This window comes from Strigops habroptila, chromosome 2 (genome assembly GCF_004027225.2).
Source record: "Strigops habroptila isolate Jane chromosome 2, bStrHab1.2.pri, whole genome shotgun sequence".
Taxonomy (NCBI): Eukaryota; Metazoa; Chordata; class Aves; order Psittaciformes; family Psittacidae; genus Strigops; species Strigops habroptila.
Window position 1 is genome coordinate 91,870,853 of NC_044278.2, and position 22,053 is coordinate 91,892,905.

A 22,053-nucleotide genomic window follows, 5' to 3' on the forward strand; every position below is an offset into this window, starting at 1 on the left:
ACAATTGCATTTGAGATGTTATATGGCCAGAATGCTGCTAACTGTAAGAAAGCATATTAATTGCTAGGAGGGACCAGTGTTTGTGTCCTGATCCTGTCTCATGGTCAAACAAAGGATGTTGCAAGCCAAGTGTATATATAGCTTGATCTTTCAGAAGAGCTGTAACTTCAGTGTTGTATAAAAACTGAAAACAATGAGTTTAAATGAAAACAGGGTCATATTTTGAGTGTTTGACAGCCAAAAAGTCATGGTTCATGAGTGAGTCAGCAGAGCCCGGTCTGAGTTCAGTCTTGAATGACTGTTTGAATTAGAATATATAATAGATGGAAAAAAACTGCAAGGGAAGTATAAGAAATCAATATTTCCAAGGGCTAAGAGAGCTTAAGAGTGATGTTGGCCCTCTGGAGAGAATGGAAGTGATGCTGTTAATGTTGTCTTTCCTAAAAGGTTGTGCATAAATATGCTTATTTAAGGGCAGTCACGATGATATGCTCTTCAGTCTAGTGACTAAGCCAGATTTAAATACCATCTGCCGTCGAAGAACATACTAAGTTAGTTGAGTCTGCAGTGCAAGTTATCACAATCTTAAATCTCACCCTAAACACAAAGAAATTCTAAGAAGATCTCAAGCTCTCATGCCATTTTTTTTGTTTTTGTAAAACTGGAAATATGTTGGAAACTTCCATAAATAGGAAAATGGTTTGTACTTGAACAATGATCTGTTTAACTGTTGATTAGCACAGTATCACTCACAGGCAAATGGTGGAAAAGCTGGTTACGCATTAAAGGACAGAAATACGCTACAAATGTCAGACTAGTAGTGTCAAGCTTTTCCTCTTTCTTTTGAGATGGTAGATACAGTTAAGTGGGATATTGTATTTTCTCCCCCAAAGCACGAAAAATAAGATGACCACATTAGTTTAGTCTCTCTTGCAAATAGAGAGAATCCTGTGCTAGCTCCCAAAGGAGTGCAGGACCATCTAGAGCCCCAACTACTGGAAGAATCAATGTGTTGGGTCCGGAACAGTCAGGAGCCACACTTTGGCTCTTCCATGCCAGTTTCTCAATATACTGTTCATGCAGTGTCTGGATATTTAACAGTCCTGCAGTCGAAATAGTTGAGTTCAGAATACTCAGGAGGTACACTTCTTACTTTATTTTCCAAATTTTCCCTCTTACCCTGTACTTTGTATGCATTCCTCCTTGGTAGGTGAACTTCTGTGACTGTCTTGGTGGAATATTGCATGTGACTGATAAAATGGTGGTGGTGTTCAAGGTTTAAAAGGAGGGTTGGAGGACTGAAGGGTTTCCAAATCACTAGTGAATGGGAATCATCAACAAACTGATGTTTTCAAGGAGTTTTATGGCAGTCTGTACTGTTTACTATTATTGTTAATAAATAAAGAAGTAAATGTAACATGTTACATACAATGCTGCTGTCACAATAATTGGTAAATGGCAGTGTAGGGCGATCACATTAACTTACTTGGATTACTTAGGCAGCTCTGTCCATTCAGATGTGAATTAACACAGCCAAAACCAAGCAGTAAAACTTAAGAAAAAGATCGAGGAACTGTCATGTTAGTGATCGTAGGTGAGTATCTGAAGATGCAGTATTACGAAATAATGGAGCTAATCTAGCTACAAGCTGTTGCCAAAACCAGCAGTCTGACTTTTTCCTGTGTGCTCCCACTGCTTCCTTGTGCAGCACTGGCTGACTCGTGGAGGGCTGGTTCAGGAAGCCAAAGTGACAGAAAAATAATCACTCTTTTGAAGGATTGATTGGCTGAACTGAACAACTGTGAGGTGAGAGGGGAAAGAGGAAGGGGAATAATAGAGGGAAGTGAACTGCCTTTGTTGATCCAGGCTACAGTTAGATTGACTTGGCTTATTGTAAAATAGTCCCTTGGGGCAGGCTTATGGGTGAAAAGCAAAAACCACCCTTATTTCTGAGAAGCAGCAGGGTTTTTCTTTATAGAGTACTGATTACAGAGAGTTCAAGACTTTCTGATAACCCTGCTTTTAAAAAGTTAGGAAATGAGCAATCTGGAAAGGTGAGAGGAGTGGAGAAAATGCCATCTAGTGAAGGGCAGGCATTCTCTTTGTTTACTGTAAGCAGAAAAAACCCTAGGTGGTTCTGGTACAGTTTAGATACTGGTTTAGGGAAGAATGATTGCTAGGAAGATTGCGTAGTAGGGAAATATAAGGGAGCAAGTAGTGGCAGGAAGTTGAGCAACGAATTTAAATGATAAATCACTTTTTGTCACTGACAGTTTTATTCTAATGGCTAAATTATCACTGGAAATGGTGAATTTTTTCCATTTTACTGTATCCAGATCAACATTGCCTGTCATCTGAAAGCTGTAAATTAGCCAGATGCACGGTATTTCAGTCAAAAACAGGTTGTGAGGTTGAATGCAGACATCACTGCAGGAAATACAACAGCCTGTGCTGTCCAAGTTAAATCAAATGATGTAAGAGTCACTTCAGAATTTAAATTTTGGGAGCCAAGGTGTAAAACAACTATGTAATTTGTTCTACTGTTGTATGTCCCACTTTTCCTTCTTTTCCAGAACAAAATTTTTATTTGTAATTTTTATTTTATTCCTAATTTCTGCATCAGGCCCACAATTACAGATATGGACAGAAAACCTGGAGTTTTGGGGGTCTGCTCTTAGGTATGTTTTGGCTGCATCTTGTCACATTCTCTCAGTGACAGTAATGTTAGGGCATCTGTGCTTGTAAAGTTGATTTATTTTTCTTCTTTGGTCCAGGAGAGGAGGAAATTTATGTTGAACAGAATTGAGTTCAAGGCAGAGTTGGACACAGGGGGTTGGAACTAGATGATCTTAAGGTCCTTTCCAACCCTAACCATTCTATGGTTCTATATTCAAGAATCATAACTCTTCTGGGGGGAGGGAGAAGTAAAGATGTATTGTGCAGCAATAACAATGGCATGCACACAACTTTTTTTAGAATATCTGGTTCTTTACAGGACAGTCTGATTATTCACGTTAAGTACTGGGGTTCTGAGCCGCTTGCCTTCTGAGGAATTGCACGTTTAAATCATCATTAGTCTGAGATTGCAGTATCTCTTTAAAAGTGAACCTTTCCTAAAAGTACTTTTAAAAATGGCCTTTTAAATGGAGCAGCAGTAAGTGCAGCATCTTTCTGGTGGATTTGCCCTATGTGTAAGAGGGAGTTTTTTCTTTATTTTCTTTTTTTTTTTTTTTTTTTGACATTTCCTGGCTTTTATTAGTGCTGCCAAACCAAAAGAGCTACAAGAAGGTTAATTGATATGTTTCTTGTCTTTTTTATATATGTTTTTAAGAGGTTTGGGGGTAATCTATGTTTCAAAGGCCTAAAATGAAATAATGATGTGCCAAAAACCTGTGCTACTTGTGGAACTTATATATGTGTACTGTATTGGAAGGGAGGATATTTTTATAGGGGAAGTGAAGGAAGAAGAACGAAACTAGTGCTCTACAGTATCAGATCTTTGGTATTGCAGTAAGGATTGGCAGGAAGACATGCTTAAGCTCTTAACCCATTGCAATTCCCTGTCAATTCTGTTAAAACAGTCAAAAAATGCTTTCCAGGTGGCAGTATCTTTATTAGTGACTTCCAATGTTTAATATGGATAAAAAGTTAAGTGAAAGTGGAACCAGAAATGGAGCTGTGGATAGAAGATACATATTTTAAGAAACGGGTAGTACTTCGTGCTACTCTAGTACGTGCAAGGTCTTGTTCCATTAGTCATCGTTTGCTGTAATATGTTAGTAGTTACTAAAAAATACTTGAATGTGGTTATTTTCAGCCCTAGAATTGATGTTCATTGTCAGATACACTCTTCTTTACAATATTTTTAGTTATACCATCTTCCATAAAATTTCTATCTAAAGGGAAATCTTCCTTCTAAGAAGTCACAGTACTGGAAAAGTTGCCTCTAAACATTCCAAGAGCATGATCAGAATCGATCTGTGTTTAGGGAAGGTCTGAAAGTAGTGGTTTAAGACAAGATTCTTCTAATATGATTGTTAATTTCAACCAGTTTAATGTATTGGGTTGGATTTTTTCTTTATTAAATTTCTTAGTTCTTTAAAGAAGACATAAGAAAAGCTTTTCTCAGGGAACAGAAAAGTAATAGTAAACTATTTGGTGGCCAGTGTGACTTTGAGGTGTTGCTTGCTCAGAAAGAAACAAAGCATGTGGTGTCATGGGAAAGAAAATTATTAACATATATTAAGCTCAGCGGCTTAGGTATTTTTAACAATAAAATCATGTTAGCCTATCACTGTCTCTCCTACAGTTTCTATTGAGGCAGTATATTTCACTTAGTAAACATAGATCTACTGGGCATTATCTGCAGACTTCTGCATCTGGTCTCAGATTCTTGCAATTTACTCATAATTGCAGTAGCTTCTGTGTGTATTAGTGAAGAGCATTTAGTATGAAATATTAATTATAACTCTGGCAAGATTTTTCATTGCCTAAATACACTTTAGGGTGTTATCCCTAAAATTAAATACTTCTGAATGTCATTCTGTTTCAGTGGCTCATATATCACTGGCAGGTGGATGGCCCACTAGTTTTACTGTAGCTAGTAGACCAAATCCTAGGTATGCAAATGACAGCAGACCTTAAAATCATTACCTTTGCTTGAAAACATGCTTAGCATGCTTATGCACTGTACTTCCCGGGGTTTGAAGTGTAGTACAGAAAATGCTTGGTTAGACAGAAATAGTTTAGGTTCTGTCTGAAAAATTCTAGTTGTCAAGCTATAGCCAGTATTTGGGTGGTTCGTTGCCCTTGGAAATAGTTTGGTCCAGAATTTTTGGTATGCTGAAAATGAGTATTGTGATATCCCAGCAATCTGCTACACAACTTAGGTCACAATTGTTGTGGAGTACAGGAGTCCTTCAGAAGGAAAAGATTACCAAGATCTTTGCAAATTTTATGGAATTGTGTGAGAGAAGGAAAGGGTTATCTTGACAGAGAGAAACACAGGAATTCTTTTAAACTGTTCTCTAACAGAGGGTATCCTGAATGAATCTAATTTGGGTATGAATAATGGGAGTTTTACATTTTGAATGTTTGGATGGGTATATAAATAGACCTGATGTATTCCATAGCCTGAATCTTGTGTTCTGCAATATTACATACAATTGAGGTACAGGTAAATGTTAACTAACCTATTGCTTTTTTTCCCCCCAGATTCCTCCTAATAAAATAGATTACGAATATAGTGAACTGATTTTATATCAAAATCAAGTGATGAGAGAGGCAGATCTATTTCAGGAGTCTTTAGAACATATAGAGACATATGAAAAGCAAATATGTGATAAATTAATAGTAGAAGAAATCAAAGGTAAGTCACTCTTCTTCCCTCAGCAATTTTGTTGTAAATGTTTCTACTGACTTTCAGATACGATAAAGCAGTAAGAGGAAAAAAACATGTGAAATCTTTGATTTCAAAGTTACTGTAGGGAAACTGGTACCTACAGTTTTGTGCTCAATTAATTTGCCCTGTTGAAGTGGATAGAGAATGCAAGTAGTCTAGTTTGAGTTGACACAGGAACAGAGGAGATCTCAGATATTATTATATTGGTGCATACTAGAGTAGCTTTCTGTAAATCAAACTGGGTTGTAATAGCTCTGAATCTCAAAGAATATTGTTTGTAGTACAAGCACTGGTTTATTTTTTTTTCTTTTTTTTTTTTAACTGAAATATCATTCTCATTTCCTTCTTAAGCTTTCTAATGCACTTACTTGTATTGCCTTACTTAAGAGAATACTGAAGTTGACGTTGTTAAAAATAACCCACAGTTGTTTTGTGGATTTGAAGTACTGAGTTGTGAATGTGCACAATTATATAGTGTAATAGCACGTATTCTTCAGCTTCTCCCTGCACAGTTGTGGTGGGTTGACCCTGGCCAACAGGTAAGCCCCATACAGCTGTTCACTCACTTCTCCCAGCCTTCCTTGCCATGACAGGAGAGAGAATAGGAGGAGCAAAGCAAGAAAACTCACGTGTTGAGATAAAGATAGCTTAAGTGAAAAAAGGAGGAAGGGGAAAAGAAAATCCCCAAACAGATCCCCAAGTGCTGCAAAAGCAATGAGTTACCATGTCTCACAAGTAGGCTGATGCTCAGCCAGTCTCCTAGCAATGGCCACCTGCCCAAACACTCCTCCTTCCTCAATGTTTATTACTAAGCATGACACTACATAGGATGAAGTACCTCTTTGGCCAGTTTGGATCAACTGTCCAGCAACTGTGTGTGCTCACAGCTTATTATCCAACCCAGCGTACTTGGGGTTGCAGAGTGGGGTTAAAAAGAGAAAGCCTTAATGCTCTACAAGCACTGCTCAGCAGTAGCGAAAACACTGGTGTGTTATCACTGCTTAGTCACAGATCCCAAACCACAGCACTGTATAGGCTGCAGGGAAGAAAATTAATTGCATGCAAGCCATACCTGGTAGAACAATTTACTTAGTGGCAAACCAGTGTGACTTAACTGGTTAAAAACTGGTTAGTTGATGCAAAAAATATAAATGTAGTTAAGTAAACAACTTGGTAAGAAGTGACATAGTCATGTGCTGGAGTCCTGGAAGGAAGAGTTACTTGTTTCATTGATAATCCCAATAGCTATTTTGAGTACTCAGATACAGACATTCAAATAATGTTTGTTTTTGCAGGTGCTAAATGCTCCAAACTGTGTTGTGCTATATGTGTGGTAGCTTCAAGTAGCACTTGTAATACACAGTAAATGCCCTTGGAAAAATAAAGCCTCTTTTTGAGTATCTTATGTATGACTAAGCCCCAAAACTTTGTAAACTTTGCTCCCAAAGTATCAGTGCTTTCTCATGTAACTCAGTTCTTACTGTGTTGTTTTTAGGAGAGATGTTACTGAAGTTGGGAAGGCTGAAAGAAGCTGGTGAAGTGTACAAAGAGTTAATTGAGCGCAATGCAGAAAACTGGTATTATTATGAAGGCTTGGAAAAGGCCCTGCAACCTAGTAAGTTAAGATACACAGATATGTGGAAGATACATATGATACAGGATATACTTAAAACTTTTTTGTTACTATTTTAGATTTAAAAGCTTTGCTTGGCAGAAAATTATGTACTTTCTAATCTTGAGTATGATACAGTTGTGTTTCGTCCATTTTAAAATGTTTACTGGGAAAGTTGTATGCCTGAAAATGCCAACAGCAAGTCTTCCTCTTCTTGGAGCTAAAGGTGCTTACACAAAAACCATTTCCTTGCCATACATGAACTTGGAAGCTAAACTGCAATTCATTCCTGACTACTGGCTGATAGTCAGACCACTATCATACACCACAATGTGAGATTATTGTTCTGAAATTTGTTTAGGTGGTACCTCTTTCTACAGGCATGTAGAGAAATAATCAAATACCTGTTTCAGATGGCCTTTTAAAGATAGGCCCTCTGAAAAAAGCTGACTGCTCTTTGGAGGAAAAGGTGCTAAGTGTGACACTTGTTATTCCATTCTAGTTCACTTTACTGCTGTTCTGTCTTTCAGGAAAACAGCTAATTGTTTGGAGTGTTTGTTTTGTGGTTTTTTTAATTATGATATTGCAACAATTTATACAGTAATAAGTGTTTTGCAGTGGGAACTTTCCCAAGTGTTTACTGTTACACAGGAATGCTTTCCTTATATTTCACTGTTCACTAATTAGTGGAAGTTTTACTGGAGTTATTCTGATGACATCATAAATCATAAGCCCACACGGCTATTATTGGTAGATATTATAGCTACATTATATTTCTCAACCAGCTTTCTAGAAGGACGTTTTACAGTGGGTTTCTTAAGGTCTGGGAGTATGTCTTGTGATTGGAAAACGAAAAAGATTGCATTTGTTACTCTTATGCAGGGAGTAGTGTTGCCCTTCAAGTGGTTTTCCTACTGTATCTGTAGAGTTGAACATTGTGATTGTCTCCAGAAAATAAATTATCCAAGAGCTTAATTATTCTGTTTGATATAATAAATATGTTGATGACAATGTGTAGCTCTTGACAAAGAACCAATCCAGTAGTTGAAATCTTAAAATCCTATGTAGGTTAATACTGTACTAATTTATAAAACTAATAATGCTACTTTATTTTTTAGGTGGTCTTAGGACTATTTCCTCCCCCATGGTAAGTTCTGGAGCTCCAACTTGTGACTTCAATTAGGGCTTTTATATGCTTTAGTTCCAATCCAAACATCATTTTAGTTTAACTTTTAGAACTTTGCATCTCTTGGAGCCACTGGGTAACATATTCCCCCCTCTTCCCCAACATTTGAGCTCAGTGACAAGATAAATTGTTTTTCTTATGAAAGGAAAACAGATATATTTATTAAATATATGTTGTGTCTAATCTTGATCTGTAAATTCAGTTTTATTTAAATTGCTTGATGAATGTAGTAAGCAAAATTGATCTTAATTATGTGAAAATGGCATTTCAAAGCAACAGATTAGTTTTATTTACATTCTAACCACATTGGAGCTCCAAAGCATATTATGGGGGAAAGGGGTGGAGTGGGAAGAAAATCTTTAAGTAGCTGTATTGTTAAACATTAAGATATAAAGAGTTCTGGTGCTCAGTATTTACACTGGCAGTATTGTGCCCTGTTTTTGCTGCCACCAGAGGACCTGTAATAAAGGTATGCTTGTATAGCATGCTGTTTGTGTACCTATGATTTAGAAATGCAGTATATTTTTCTGAATGCTTTAAGTACATCTGAAATGGATGCATAGTGAAAAAAAAAACCAGTTAATTGAAGCTATGAATGTCAAACTATGTGAATGGGTCTGGACAACATGTAACTGAAAGAAACCAAGTTCTAGTACTGTATGATCGAATGTGCAAAGTAATTGTCCTGTTTGCAGTTAATCCTTACAGTGATTAATGCTGGTAATTGCATATGGTACATAGTGTTTTCAGTACACACTTTTACACAGTAATGCTTATGATTAACTGGAAAAAATAGCTTGAAATGTTTAAATTGTTCCAAATCCAAACTGTGTAAGAAGTCTAGTTAAATTAATTCTCAACATTTAAAAACATTTAGAAGAACAGATTTTTCTCTTTTACTTATATCTATTATATTTACTGATAATAGGCACTTTAGAAGAGAGGCTTCAGATTTATGAAGAAGTTAGTAAAAGACATCCCAGAGCAGTTTCACCTAGAAGATTACCTTTAAACTTTGTTTCAGGTAACAAGTTGCATATCTGTTCTGTATTAGACTTTTTATTTGTTTTTTTCCTTAAGTTTCCATCAGGCTGTTGAATGTACATTTAATACCTATTTGTACATGTACACCAACCAGATGTACGCATTTCTCTTGGAATAGACAAAATTATTTGTTATGTTTTAGGAGTTGAAAGAAAGATTTCATGCACTTTAACATGGGGATATGAACTATGTAACGTTTGTATTGATAAAACTACAGTACAGAATGGTATATAGATTGTAGGAATTCTTGTACATCATTTTTCTGCATCATACAAGTTAAGAGTTGTAAGTTAAAAAGTAGAGGGTATAGATCCCTTGAATTCTAGGTATAGGGATGTGTTTATACACACTCCTATATTTTTAATATACGTATATATATAAGCTAACTTAAATTCATAAACACTGAAACCAGGTGTAAATGATGCATGTAACAATTACAATAGCATAGGACTCATAAATTTTCCTAACGGTTTTTGTGCTCTAAAGTTTTTCTGCTCTACAGAAAATTCCCTTTTTTTACGGCTCTGAATATTCTATTGGGTGTACAACACTGTTGTAAACCCATTAGAACTTAAATCTACAACATACACTAAATTTGTGCTGACAATTTAATAATAGGAACAAAAAAAAACCAGGTCTGCAGTGTTATGTAGCACAAATAATTTTAATTTCATAGTTAAGTTTTTCAATGACTTCGTCCTTTCAGGAGTTGTATTGAAATACAGTGCACAAATATTCTCAGTTCTGGAGGGATTATGTGTGTACTTCTTAAAACAGCAAACTATGATCTTCCAAAATAGAAGGAAGGAGACTAAATTAAATGATAAATTCCCGTAAAATATACACTTGGTATTTAGCTAACTGCTGTACCTGCAGTAGAAAACTTGTGGAAAGACATACAAAGTACACAAGCTAATATCAAGTGTCATGAAACTTTGAAGTTCAGCCGAAAATTCCCAGCGTATCTGCTCATGCTCTCAATTTCATGAGGTTAGTTTTTATTTAGCTCATTTACTGAGCACCACATTTGTTGTACCTTGAAATGCTACAGAACATAGCTGTCCACTTCTCTATTGTTGCTCAGGAGTCTGATTGTGATTTTTATACAGGAAAGGTGTATGCACAAGGTAACTGCTTCGTAAGAGATTTAGCCCTGAAGTTAACACTTGTGTGCCTTAATCACAGATATTTCAGTTTCTTTGACTGTACAAGGGCAAATTTTAAGGCAGTTCAGCTACATTTGAAAAGCTAGGTGACAAGAAATTGTTTTTCTCCTGTAATAAAATTCTAATTATACATAGCAAACGAGGAAATAACCTGCAGAACACTATTAATAGTGTGTTTTGCTGTTGACTTAATTTCACTTTGTTTTGCTCTAGGTTACCATATAATATTTGACAGTGTAGTTTCACACCTCATATTCATTGAAATAGAAATGTTTGGTAGTAAGGATTTGTTGTTCCTGCTGTAGCCATAGTCTAAGTGCTTGCACCCAACAGAATGGTTGGTTCAGAATTGGCTTGAAATACTCTGAAGTACAGGCTTCTGTTATAAGGGGCAGTCCTTCCTAGACCTTACCATGCATTGCATTTTAATAACCTCATATTTCATACAAGTCAGTTCCTTGATCCGGCTGGAAACCACCCTCATGGAGAAAGGCTATTACAGTTAATTTTCAGACTGATCAAGGGTGGGGGGTTGGAACCTCGCCATCCAGTTTCGTATTTGCTTATGCTGCTCTGGATTCACTGTTCCTGCTGTGGTCAGATCTTTTCTGTACCTCAGACTGAATTTTGAGCTTGGCTTCCTGTTGTAGTGCCTAGCTGTGTGTTCTGCAGTTTTCAGGCTTTGTTTTAGACTGTTCTGCTTTCTATAGATCAATATGTACTTAATTGAAACTAGAATCTTACTTTTCTAAATTCTCAATTACAATTCTATCAAAAATATAAATTAGAATAATTCAACAGAATAAATCAAGAGATGGACTCTTTGTCATACAGTGAGGCTTCTTGTATGGTGAGAAAACAACCTTTAATTCACCTGTAATAAAGCATGTCCTTATGGTCCAGTTACGATTCTCATCCACAGGCAGTAGGAGTTTCTATATATGGCAGTTTGTTTCAGTACAGCGAGACAAGTACATGAGTTACTTCTATTAATCTCAGTAACAGTACTGATAACAGTAAGTGTAGGACAATTAACTGGTGGAAGTACATAAGAATGTTTTATCCAAAGCCATAGCTTCATTTTCTGAATATCTGTATAACAGTCTGTGAATAAAATTTGTAATATGTTCTTAATGAACTGAAGTTTGTTTCAATGGTTTGTGTGTATATTAGTATTGTGAAATGTACTGCTGCCTTGCTTAAAGAATTCTTGAAGTCCACAGCAGAGTAGATAGTGAAGTGTAGCAATTTCATCCCTATACAAAGCAAACAAAACCAATTAAAGAAACCAAAACAACAATGACAATAAAAACCCAACAAAACTGAAACAACTGAAACCAACCACTTTTCATCATAGGAATAAAAACATGAAAGCCAGCTGTCCTGCTTTTTCTTTTTCTGTTTTGGAAGCAGCATTTCTCAGGTGGCATGTACTGCAAGTACTGTAATTTTTACTTGGCAACATAATTAAATCAGATTTTAAGCTTTCTGCCATTATATTTTAATAAAGATGATTCTGATACAGTGCTTGCCCTTCTGAAACCCAGTCTTCTATTCTGTTTCTGATTCCAGAAACAATCATATAATCATTGGAAGTCATGTCCTACTCATAAAAAATAGGACTAGAAGAGAGGTAGAGGGTTCATTTCATCCATCCTTCTTCCTCAAAGCAGGATAATTTATATCTGCATTATTCCTAACACACATTTGTCTAACTTAATCATAAAAACTTCCAATGATGGAGCTTTTACAAGATCTCCAAGGTAATCCATTCCAGTGCTTGGTTATCCTTACCATTATAACTTTTCCCAATGTTTGTTTAAATAGCCTTTGCTACATCCTCTGTAGCCCACACTTAATTTCTCTCTTTAATAGATTTTACAGGTTTGAGGACTGTTGCCATGTCTATGTCAGCAGTCTCCTAAACACTAGCAACTTAAGCATTTTACTCTTTTCTTTATCCAGAGCATATTTGTATCTTATTCATAAATAACAAGAAAGATTAAAATTTCTCTATTATCCAGAGTTGCACAGTAGTATAGCGCTTATATTTATATAACACTTGCAATCACTGACATATAACCAAATACACTTTTGTTTCTAGGTGAAAAATTTAGAGAACTATTGGATAAGTTCCTGAGGGTTAACTTCAGTAAAGGCTGCCCACCCTTGTTTACCACTTTGAAATCTTTATATTACAATCCAGAAAAGGTAAAATTTAGTATTTATTTGGTTTTAATGAAGTCTTCTATATGGAATTTCTAATAGACTATCTAACTATTTTTATGTAGATTTTCCTGTACTTACCAATAACTGTTGCTGAACATTTTTCTTCTTAATGTGCTATTTTGTAGTATATGAATGATCACTTGGTGGTGCTTAATATGTATGAAACATCACTTCTGAGACAGGTGATATCAAAATGCTTGTAGTTGGATTGGTGCAGAATGCACTCAAGTTCTTGAAAAATCAAAGATACCCAGTAGCTTTATTTTTGTGGACTTTGAGTGCAGTGTGTCAGGATTCTTTCAACTTATGGTTTATGATGTCACCAGAAGTCATGATTTTAAAATACCACACAGATGGTTATTGTTCTATGTACGTTTCTGAATTGCACGAATACACAAATACATCAATATTTACCATAAAGGTTTGTTTTCCATTTCACTCTTTAGCTAAAACTTCAGTGTTTAATTTTTGCACTTCTAAACTCACAATTCTCGCAAAAATTGTGTCACATTAGAACTATGGTTTCAAGTGTAGTTCTTCACTCCAAGCTTGTCAGCTGACTAAACCATGTTACTAAAACATGTAGAAAATAAAGGTCAGTCTATTCAGACGTTGCTATCTTTGTTACAAGCAATAAAATGCTGGGTATTCTAATCCCTTCATAACTCAGTAAGATGCGGTTTTTGTAGCTGGTAAAACCCTAAATGCATGATGCAACTTTTCAACCAGAAGTGGAATTCCTTTATTTGGACTAAAATTATTCTTCTTCCCAAGAATCTCTTTGCTCGTTATCTTAACATGAAATTTTCAATACACTTCTTTTTGGAGAATGTAATCTGTCCTGTGTCTCCATGGTTGACATAATTTTAGTAAATTCTGGTATCATGTACAAGCTTTTCTAAAGGACCTATTACTAATATGTACTTCTCAATGTAAACTTTTGAAACTGGATTTAAAGATTTAAAATGATGATACACTATCTAGACAGAAGTACAGTCAGTGCTGTGAAAGTTTTACCTTTGCTGTTTGAAGTATGAAAATGTAGAAGTTAAAAGATGTATATAAACTCATTTGGTGTGTGAAAAGATTTTTAGCACTTAATTGTTTCTGACATGGTGGGTAAAAAAAAAAAAAGACTACTATATTTTAGGGCAGAATTATTCAGAAAGGTGGCCTTGCTGCTGGTTATCTTCATTGTGTTGAACCAGTACTGCTTGGAACTGCCAGCTTAATCCTAAAACGTAATAAAGTGAAGAGCCTCACAGTTTCCACATATTCTTGAGGTTTTTTGTGCTGCTGACTTCTGCAACAGCATTTTCCTCTCCTTGTCCTTCTCCTACCAAGACAGGGTCTCCTTCATGTTTCACTTGGTTGGGTTCTCATGTAACTATAGTGTAACGGAAGGATCTTTGAAACTAAGAGAAATTTTACTTTTGGTCCCTGACAGTTAATTTTAGAATTGCTAAAATTTAGAGGTCATGACTGTCATCCAGTACAAAGATGGCTGTTGTAGATATCTTTAGCTTCATGTTCTTGGTTCTACTTTTTGAGGCTGGGCGAATTATTTTAGGCAGGTGTGTAGTCATCTTTCAGAAACTTAGTTTGGTTGTTTGTTTCCCAGTTCTCTGGAATAAGTTTTTAACAATTAAGGAATGACATTAAGTTCCTGATTCAGGCACATGAATTTGTCAGTGGACATAGAGAACTGTTCATCTCACCACCATATGTGGTTTCCTCCGCTGGATCAGTCAAACAGCTATCAAGGCTCCTTTTGACTGTGCTAGATAGAATCATAGAATAGCTTGGGTTGGAAGGGACCTTCAAAGGTCACCTAGTCCAATCCCACTGCAATGAACAGGGACATCTTCAACTAGGTCAGGTTGCCCAGAACCACATCCAGCCTGGCCCTGAATGTCTCCAGGGATGGTGCATCCACCACCTCTCTGGGCAACCTGTGCCAGTATTTTACTGCCCTGACTGTAAAGAATTTCTTCGTCACATCCAGCCTGAATCTCCCCTCTTTTAGTTTAAAACCATCACCCCTAATCCTGTTGCAACAGGCCCTCCTAAGGAGTCTCTTTCCACCTTTCTTGCAGGCCCCTTTTAAGAACTGAAAGGCCTCTCCAGACTCTTAGATCATAGATATCTGTTTTGATTGTAGAGAGAGCACAGGCACCCATATTATGCTTATCTGAGCATAGATGTCTGAATCTGAAGGTGCCTGCTGTGTTGAGAGCTGTTTATACTTGTTTGCAAAGTATCTGAGTACTTCATATCTATGAAACTAACACTGAGCAAGCTTTACCAGTTGCTTCTAGAAATAATTAATGAATGTCCCACCAAAAACCAAAACTGAAATAACTGAAGTGCTAAGTGAGATGGGTGGAAGGGATGTCACTTTTTCAACTACCTAGTAGGAATTAGTTTACATACTTGTGTGGGTATTAAGTGGAGAAATGCGTGGAGTACAACTGGTTCTTCATCACTTTACTAGAGAATATGCTTTACTTTGGTTAAGGGGGAAAGATGTTTTTAATCTTCCTTCACGCTTAAAGTAGAACTGTATAAGTTCATTCGGGTGATGTCACAGAAGGGTACCATAAGTACACAAATGTATGTATCGGCCTTGTGTTGAGTTTGCCATGTGCAGAGGTTTATATTTGACTGCACAACTGGGTAGAAAAGGAAACTGTTCAAAACTTGCTAACTGCTAGAAAATTGGATACTTGAAAAGATAACAGACAGTATGGTGAAACCTGGGATGAGCAGATGAGGATGCTTCATCAGTCTCAGCAATATTGTTTGTTACCTTCTAGGAGTGAGTTGTTAGATTCTGAGATTTGAGATTATGATGTTTCAGAGGTACTTAAGGAAGACTTTAACTCTGGAAGCTGATGGGGAGAAAGCGTTAAGCTTGCTTTGCTGTAAATTACTGTACATGCTTCTGCAAACAAGATCCAGTTACAGATTCTGTGGTCCTTCACTGCTGGCAAAGCAGTGACCTGACTAGTGTCTTTATCCATTGGTTTAGGAGTTACCCAATAAATTGTCCAATCTTTCGAAGCTCTTCAAATGAGGTTGTAACTGAAGATTTTTTTGCTGTTATGCTAGTCTGATAAGTAGCATGTGAACTGTTTGTTGACTCTTTCTTCCTCTGTGTCAAGCCACCTAGACTGTAGGAAGTAGAAGTAGTAGAGACTGAAGGGTGAAGCTTGGAGAAATGAAGCTAACAATTGTCATTTACCTAGGAACTGTACTGCCCTTTAAACTTGATCAAATGTATAGTGGTGTGGATAGAGCTTTGGATTATTAAGATACTGTAGAATTAAATCATGCCAGCTGTTCACCATGCTGAGTACACTTCCATACTGTGCTGTAGCATAAAATTGCTCTAACACTGAAATAAGAAAAAAAGAGGGGGGCATTGAATCGTAGGAGTAAATGTTGGGCAAAGCCCAACTGAAAAGGAAATATTTCTATAATACTGGCAACTGATTTTTCTACAAGTAATGTGGATGAGTAAGGATATGTTATGTGAAGAGTTCAAGTACACAGCCAGATTTTCTTTCTTTCCAACTGAAGAAAAGATCAATTAGAGGGTGATAGAGGCTTTCAAAGCAAGTCTTACTGTATTTTCCAGGATGTCTCATTTAAAACAAGTTTATAATACTGTATGGACTATGTTCAGTGGTACATCATTGCTGATGTCAGAGATCACATTTTACCCACAACACTGGAGAAATCAATTGATGAAACTTGATGGCTTTGTTCTTGTTTAAAAAAAATACTTACTGAGATAAATATTCATCAGTATGTTTGTTTCAGATGACTCTTGAAGAAGCTGCTGTATGTTGTGAGGAAATTGGCTGCCTGTCTTCTATTCGTTATATGGCAGCCTCTAAGGGATGCTGTAAATATAGCCTGGGGCTTTTTTAAATGTGAAAACTCTTTGTCATGATGAAATAGTGTGAAGTGAGTGTGGTTACATAAGACAAAGCTCACAAATGTAAAAAGTACTGTACCAGGCTCTGCTGAACCTGTTAGGGTTGGAAAAAAGAAAGGAGATCTCTGGCATGAACAAGAGTCAAGACCTACCTATACAGGTTACTAGTGTGAAGGAAGAGACCTGCATTCTGAGCTGCACATTTTTCTCAGCTGATCTTGTAGTGTCTTGTAAGGGACAGTGTGTTTGACTCGGTGTGTCGATGAGCTTGTTTCCTGAGCTGCTAAAACAGCTAGCAGGCTCTTAAATATCACTTAGAGAAACTCTTCTTGTATGCAACAAGTGCAGGGAAATAGCAGAAGTCACAAGCAAAACAGAAAAAACAGGTGTATCTTCAGAAAGTAAAGTTTACCCACTTTCCTGTAGTTGCTACTGTTGTGCATGTTGAATGGAGTTAACATCAGCATCAGCATGCATTATGAAGCATGATTTTGCCAACATATGGATAAAAATTTTCTTGATGATTTTTGCAGTGTTTTTAGGTTGGTTGCTGTCTGTCATTCAGAATCTGTTTTCTGGCAAAAATAGGAAATTTAGTCTTCAGAAGAACATGATGTAATTAATCTACTTTAATCACATTTTAATGAGTCATTTACATTAATGTATGGCTGGTAAATTGAAGGAAGAAACTAAGATGGGGAAAATAGACTGGAAGTGTTTCTGTAACTTGTCGAATGTTGTTTCGTGTATTAAACCAAACGGCAGCAACTTCTGGTTCTGTTCAAAAATGACTGGTTTTAAAAAAGCTTTTATAACATTGAACTATTACAAAGATTCCACAGTTAACACATGTGCCTTGGCTATGAGTTCAGTCACCTTCTCAAATATCAGCCTGTGCCTGTTTGTATGATTTCTCTTGAAATGCACTTTTTTGGGTCTGGCTATTGTTCAAGACAACAAAAGGGATCCCTGTACATGTCCTACTGCTCTGCAGAACTCTTACATTCATTCCATATTAGCTTGTTTCTTGGGACTTCCTTCCCCAGGTTAATTTTATTTGGATAATTTCTATCACAAAATTCTGAGGGAAGATTTACCTGGAAAGGGAAGGCACTCTGTGCTGAACACCACCATGGTGGTGGTTACGCTAAATCTGCAGTTTAAACTGTACCCTTCATGCATTGAATCTATGCCTTTAATTTGCAGATGCCTAGTCTTACTGAGAGAAAGACATGTCCCAGGCAGGTACTTAGTATGTTTTGGGTTGTTTGTTGTTCTTGTTTTTTTAACAACCTGCATCTTTCCACATCTGCTAGCACCAAGACAGACCTTGGATATAGTGATACTTTTATTCTGATCTTACAGGTATCATTCACTCCTCTGATAAGACATGTCTTGGACCAGAAGGAGAGTTTAAGGCAGCTGCATGTATTCTGTAACTGACTATCTAAAACAAAATGGCAGTGGATTACTCAGCTGAAGCCTAGTTGGTGCCCTTAGTGCTTTCTTGATGATACTTGTGTCTATTCTTACCTATCCAAGAGTGGATTCCTGTTACATTTTGAGGAAAAGCAGAAGATACCAACTGTCAGTGACTTTATTAGAAACTTTCACTCTAGAGCCAAAAAAAACAAGCAAAAAACTCCCAACCACACACCCTCCCAAACGCAAACAAACAAAAACCCCCAAACCCCAGCAAATTAGAAACACGTAAAACAAAACCCTCAAACCTCTTCATGAGGCAGAATACAGAAAAGTTCAAAGCACTTTTCCTGGTAATACTTTTTGTCATCTTTCCTAACATGATGCTCATTTCCAGTTCAACACTTGGGGTAAATCTTTTTCAAGCCTTTTGAAGGTGCTTAAATACATACATTTCAGTAAAGGAAGAACCGGTTATAGAACTCTTACACAGATTGGATGTGCACATGCCCATTGGACCTGAGGGGATGCATCCCAGGGAACAACTGCCCAGGGAACTGGACAATGTCACTGCACTGCCACTTGATCTTTAAAAGGTCATTGTCATGGATGGAGTTTCCTGGGGACTGGAGGAAAGCAAGTGTCATTCCCTTTTTCAAGAAGTACGAAAAGGAGGATTTGAGAAGCTATGGGCCAGTCAGCTTCATCTAAATCCCTGTGAAGCTGATGGAGCAAATAATCCTGGAACCATTACCAAACACACGAAGGACGCAGTGGGGCTGGGAGTAGGTAGAATGGATTTATTAAGGGGAATTCATGTCTGACTAGCTTGATAGCCTTCTATGAAAAAATGACTACCTCAGTGGAGAAGGGGAGGGAGTTGACACTGTTTATCTTGACTTAGCAAGGATTTTGACACTCTCTCCCGTAACACATAAAACTGAAGTACAGGCCAGCAGCATTTTGTGCTGCATTAGTAAAAGCTACCACCATGAGGCTGAGGGAAGTGATCCTACTCCTCGGCTCTGGTGAGACTCCTCTGGAGTGCTCGATCTGGTTCTGGGCTCCCTTGTACAAGAACCACATGCACATACTGGAAAGAGTCCAGAGAAAGGCCATGAAGTTGATGAAGAGGCTGGAGTGTTTGGCATGTGAGGAGAGGCTGAGAGATAGGATTGTTTAGCCTATTTTCGAACAAAAGAAAAGACACTTTTGTCATGAGGGTTGTTGAGCATGGGAACAAATTGTTCAGAGGGGCAGTGGAGTCGTCATCCTTGGAGATAGCATAAATGTGACTAGACATGGCCAGGAGTAACCTGCTTCACCTGACCCTGTTCTGTGAAAGCAGTGGGGTTGGACTAGACAGTGGTCTCTTCCAGCCTCAATGATTCTGTGATAGCATCTTCTTACTGTGTTTCACCTTCAAGCCTAGGATCAGCTTGGAGCTGTGACTTGCTAGCCAGCAAGCTACTCTGCAGCTGGTACTTTGATACTGGGACAAGTGCATCTGCAAGCCTGGCAACATGAAGATCCTATAGCAAACAGTGCAGAAAGGCACAGTAAAGAGGGACATGCCTCTGTGCATGGGTGCCTAAATACAGAAGCACTGGGATCCCTAATCTGGATACTGTGATTTGGAATCTTTAGTTGTGATTTTTCTATCTGTTTACCAGAATAGCCTTCCTAAATCAGTTCCTAGAATTTCTTGCTCCTCCCTTTTCAGACCATTCACAGAAAAATAAGCACTTGTCACAGAATCTGCCTTTTAGAAATGGATTAACTTGAAAACACAGGTAACTGCAGACTTGCCTTAGTATTGGGTTAAATGTAAGTATATGCATGTGAAGCACCTGTAACTTCAGGGTAGGCACTTGCCAGAAGAGCAGGTCATTTATTCAAGAGTGAAACAGGGTTAGACTGAGCATGTTATCTATAGATAGGAAAGGATGTAATACTTCTTTTGGTAAGAGTCCTCCATCCATCATTCTTGATTTTGGTGCTCCCAAAGTGGCATCTGTGATGTTCCTCGGTGCAAATTCTAATAGACAATGTAATAGTTGTACATTTGGTGTTTTGTCAGTGATCATCTGCTTGTAGTCTCAAGTGAAGAGCTGTGTAAAGAATACTTTCAGCTTCTTAGAAATCAGCAGTTACATTGCCAAGCTGTTGATGTAGATGTTCACTGAAGTTGAGTGTGCCCTCATCTAGCTGGTGAAAGAAAAGTGGAAGAAGAGTTAACAATAAAATTCTAGTAAAGTCATAATTGCATCCAGATTATTTCTCAGGTCAGATGGCTCACATGGGGAGGTGCTCAGTGGGGCTGTTGTCTTTAATGCTTGACAAATGCCAAAGTGCTAGGCTTCAAATGAGGTGCTGTCTTTTGGAGATCAGTGCTTCAATTTTTAATTACACTAATTACTGTCCCTAGTACCTGTTGCCTTCCCCTACTCTACAGTAACTACTTTGATGTACATTTAAAGATAAAATGGCCTTTTACCCTAAAATGGCCCGCTCTGAGAGGTTATAACATACTATGTTGTTTTCATCTTGGAGTTTTAGTTAATGTAAATTTTAGTTTATGTAAATTCTGCACCAGAAAGGTTCATGATTGTTGTATACTCTGTGTTGAAGGTGAGAATAGTTGCCGAATTTGTAGGACCAGTTGTCCATTCCACCCTTGTTCTTCAGTTACCACTTGTGCTCAAGGAAGAGCACAGATGTTTTAAGTACAAGTTTCTGTGTACAGTTCTAAATTTGTACTAATTTTTGGGTTTCTTATTATGTTGTGAGGTTTAGCTAAAAGTGCAGCTACTCAACTATTTCTGCGGTGACATTCTCTGAAAGGTGGTTGGATTGAAGACGTAGAAATAAAAACAATACTAGTTGGCCTTGTTTGAAAAATCCACTTGCATCAATTAGAAAAAATTCACTTGCTATGAGAGACGTGCCTGTTTGCACCTTTGGGTGCAATGGTGATGGTGTGTTTTGAAGAATTGACTCAATGTCCAGTTGGAAAACAGTAACGAGTGGGGACCCGTCTTGTTCAACATCTTTCTTGGGGACATGGACAGTGGGATTGAGTGCACCCTCAGCAAGTTTGCCGACGACACCAAGCTGTGTGGTTCGGTTGATACGCTGGAGGGAAGGGATGCCATCCAGAGGGACCTTGACACGCTTGTGAGGTGGGCCGATGCCAACCTTATGAAGTTTAACCAAGCCAAGTGTAAGGTCCTGCGCCTGGGTCGGGGCAATCCCAGGCACTGCTACAGGTTGGGCAGAGAAGAGATTCAGAGCAGCCCTGCAGAGAAGGACTTGGGGGTGTTGGTTGATGAGAAAGTGAACATGAGCTGGCTTCAGTGTGCGCTCATAGCCCAGAAAGCCAACCGTATCCTGGGCTGCATCAAAAGAAGTGTGACCAGCAGGTCAAATGAGGTGATCCTGCCCCTCTACTCTGCTCTTGTGAGACCTCACTTGGAGTACTACATACAGTTCTGGTGTCCTCAACGTAAAAAGGACATGGAGCTGTTGGAGCGAGTCCAGAGGAGGGTCACTAGAATGATAAGAGGGCTGGAACACTTCCTGTATGAAGACAGGCTGAGAAAGTTGGGGCTGTTCAGCCTGGAGAAGAGAAGGCTGCGTGGAGACCTCATAGCAGCCTTCCAGTATCTGAAGGGGGTCTATAAGGATGCTGGGGAGGGACTCTTCCTTAGGGACTGTAGTGGTAGGACAAGGGGTAATGGGTTCAAACTTAAACAGGGGAAGTTTAGATTAGATATAAGGAAGATGTTCTTTACAATGAGGGTGGTGAAGCACTGGAATGGGTTGCCCAGGGAGGTTGTGGATGCTCCATCTCTGGCGGTGTTCAAGGCCAGGTTGGACAGAGCCTTGGACCACGTGGTTTAGGGCAAGGTGTCCCTGCCCATGGCAGGGGGGTTGGAACTAGATGATCTTAAGGTCCTTTCCAACCCTAACTATTCTATGATTCTATTTCTGGGAAAAGTAGTTTCTTTTACTTAATGTTATTTAAAGCATGTACTTCTCATACTGTCT

The 22,053-nt window shown here is 37.9% G+C and overlaps 1 protein-coding gene across 2 annotated transcripts in view; it reads left to right on the forward strand.

The window, feature by feature from the left end:
• The window catches only part of NAA16 (N-alpha-acetyltransferase 16, NatA auxiliary subunit), a 64,830-nt gene that overhangs the window by 20,841 nt on the left and 21,936 nt on the right, over positions 1–22,053 (forward strand). For both annotated transcript variants that reach the window (XM_030475977.1, XM_030475978.1), the window contains exons 6-9: positions 5,215–5,368; positions 6,897–7,016; positions 9,128–9,223; positions 12,514–12,620. In XM_030475977.1, coding sequence (XP_030331837.1) covers positions 5,215–5,368; positions 6,897–7,016; positions 9,128–9,223; positions 12,514–12,620 — 477 coding nt within the window. The remainder of the gene's footprint in view (positions 1–5,214; positions 5,369–6,896; positions 7,017–9,127; positions 9,224–12,513; positions 12,621–22,053) is intronic.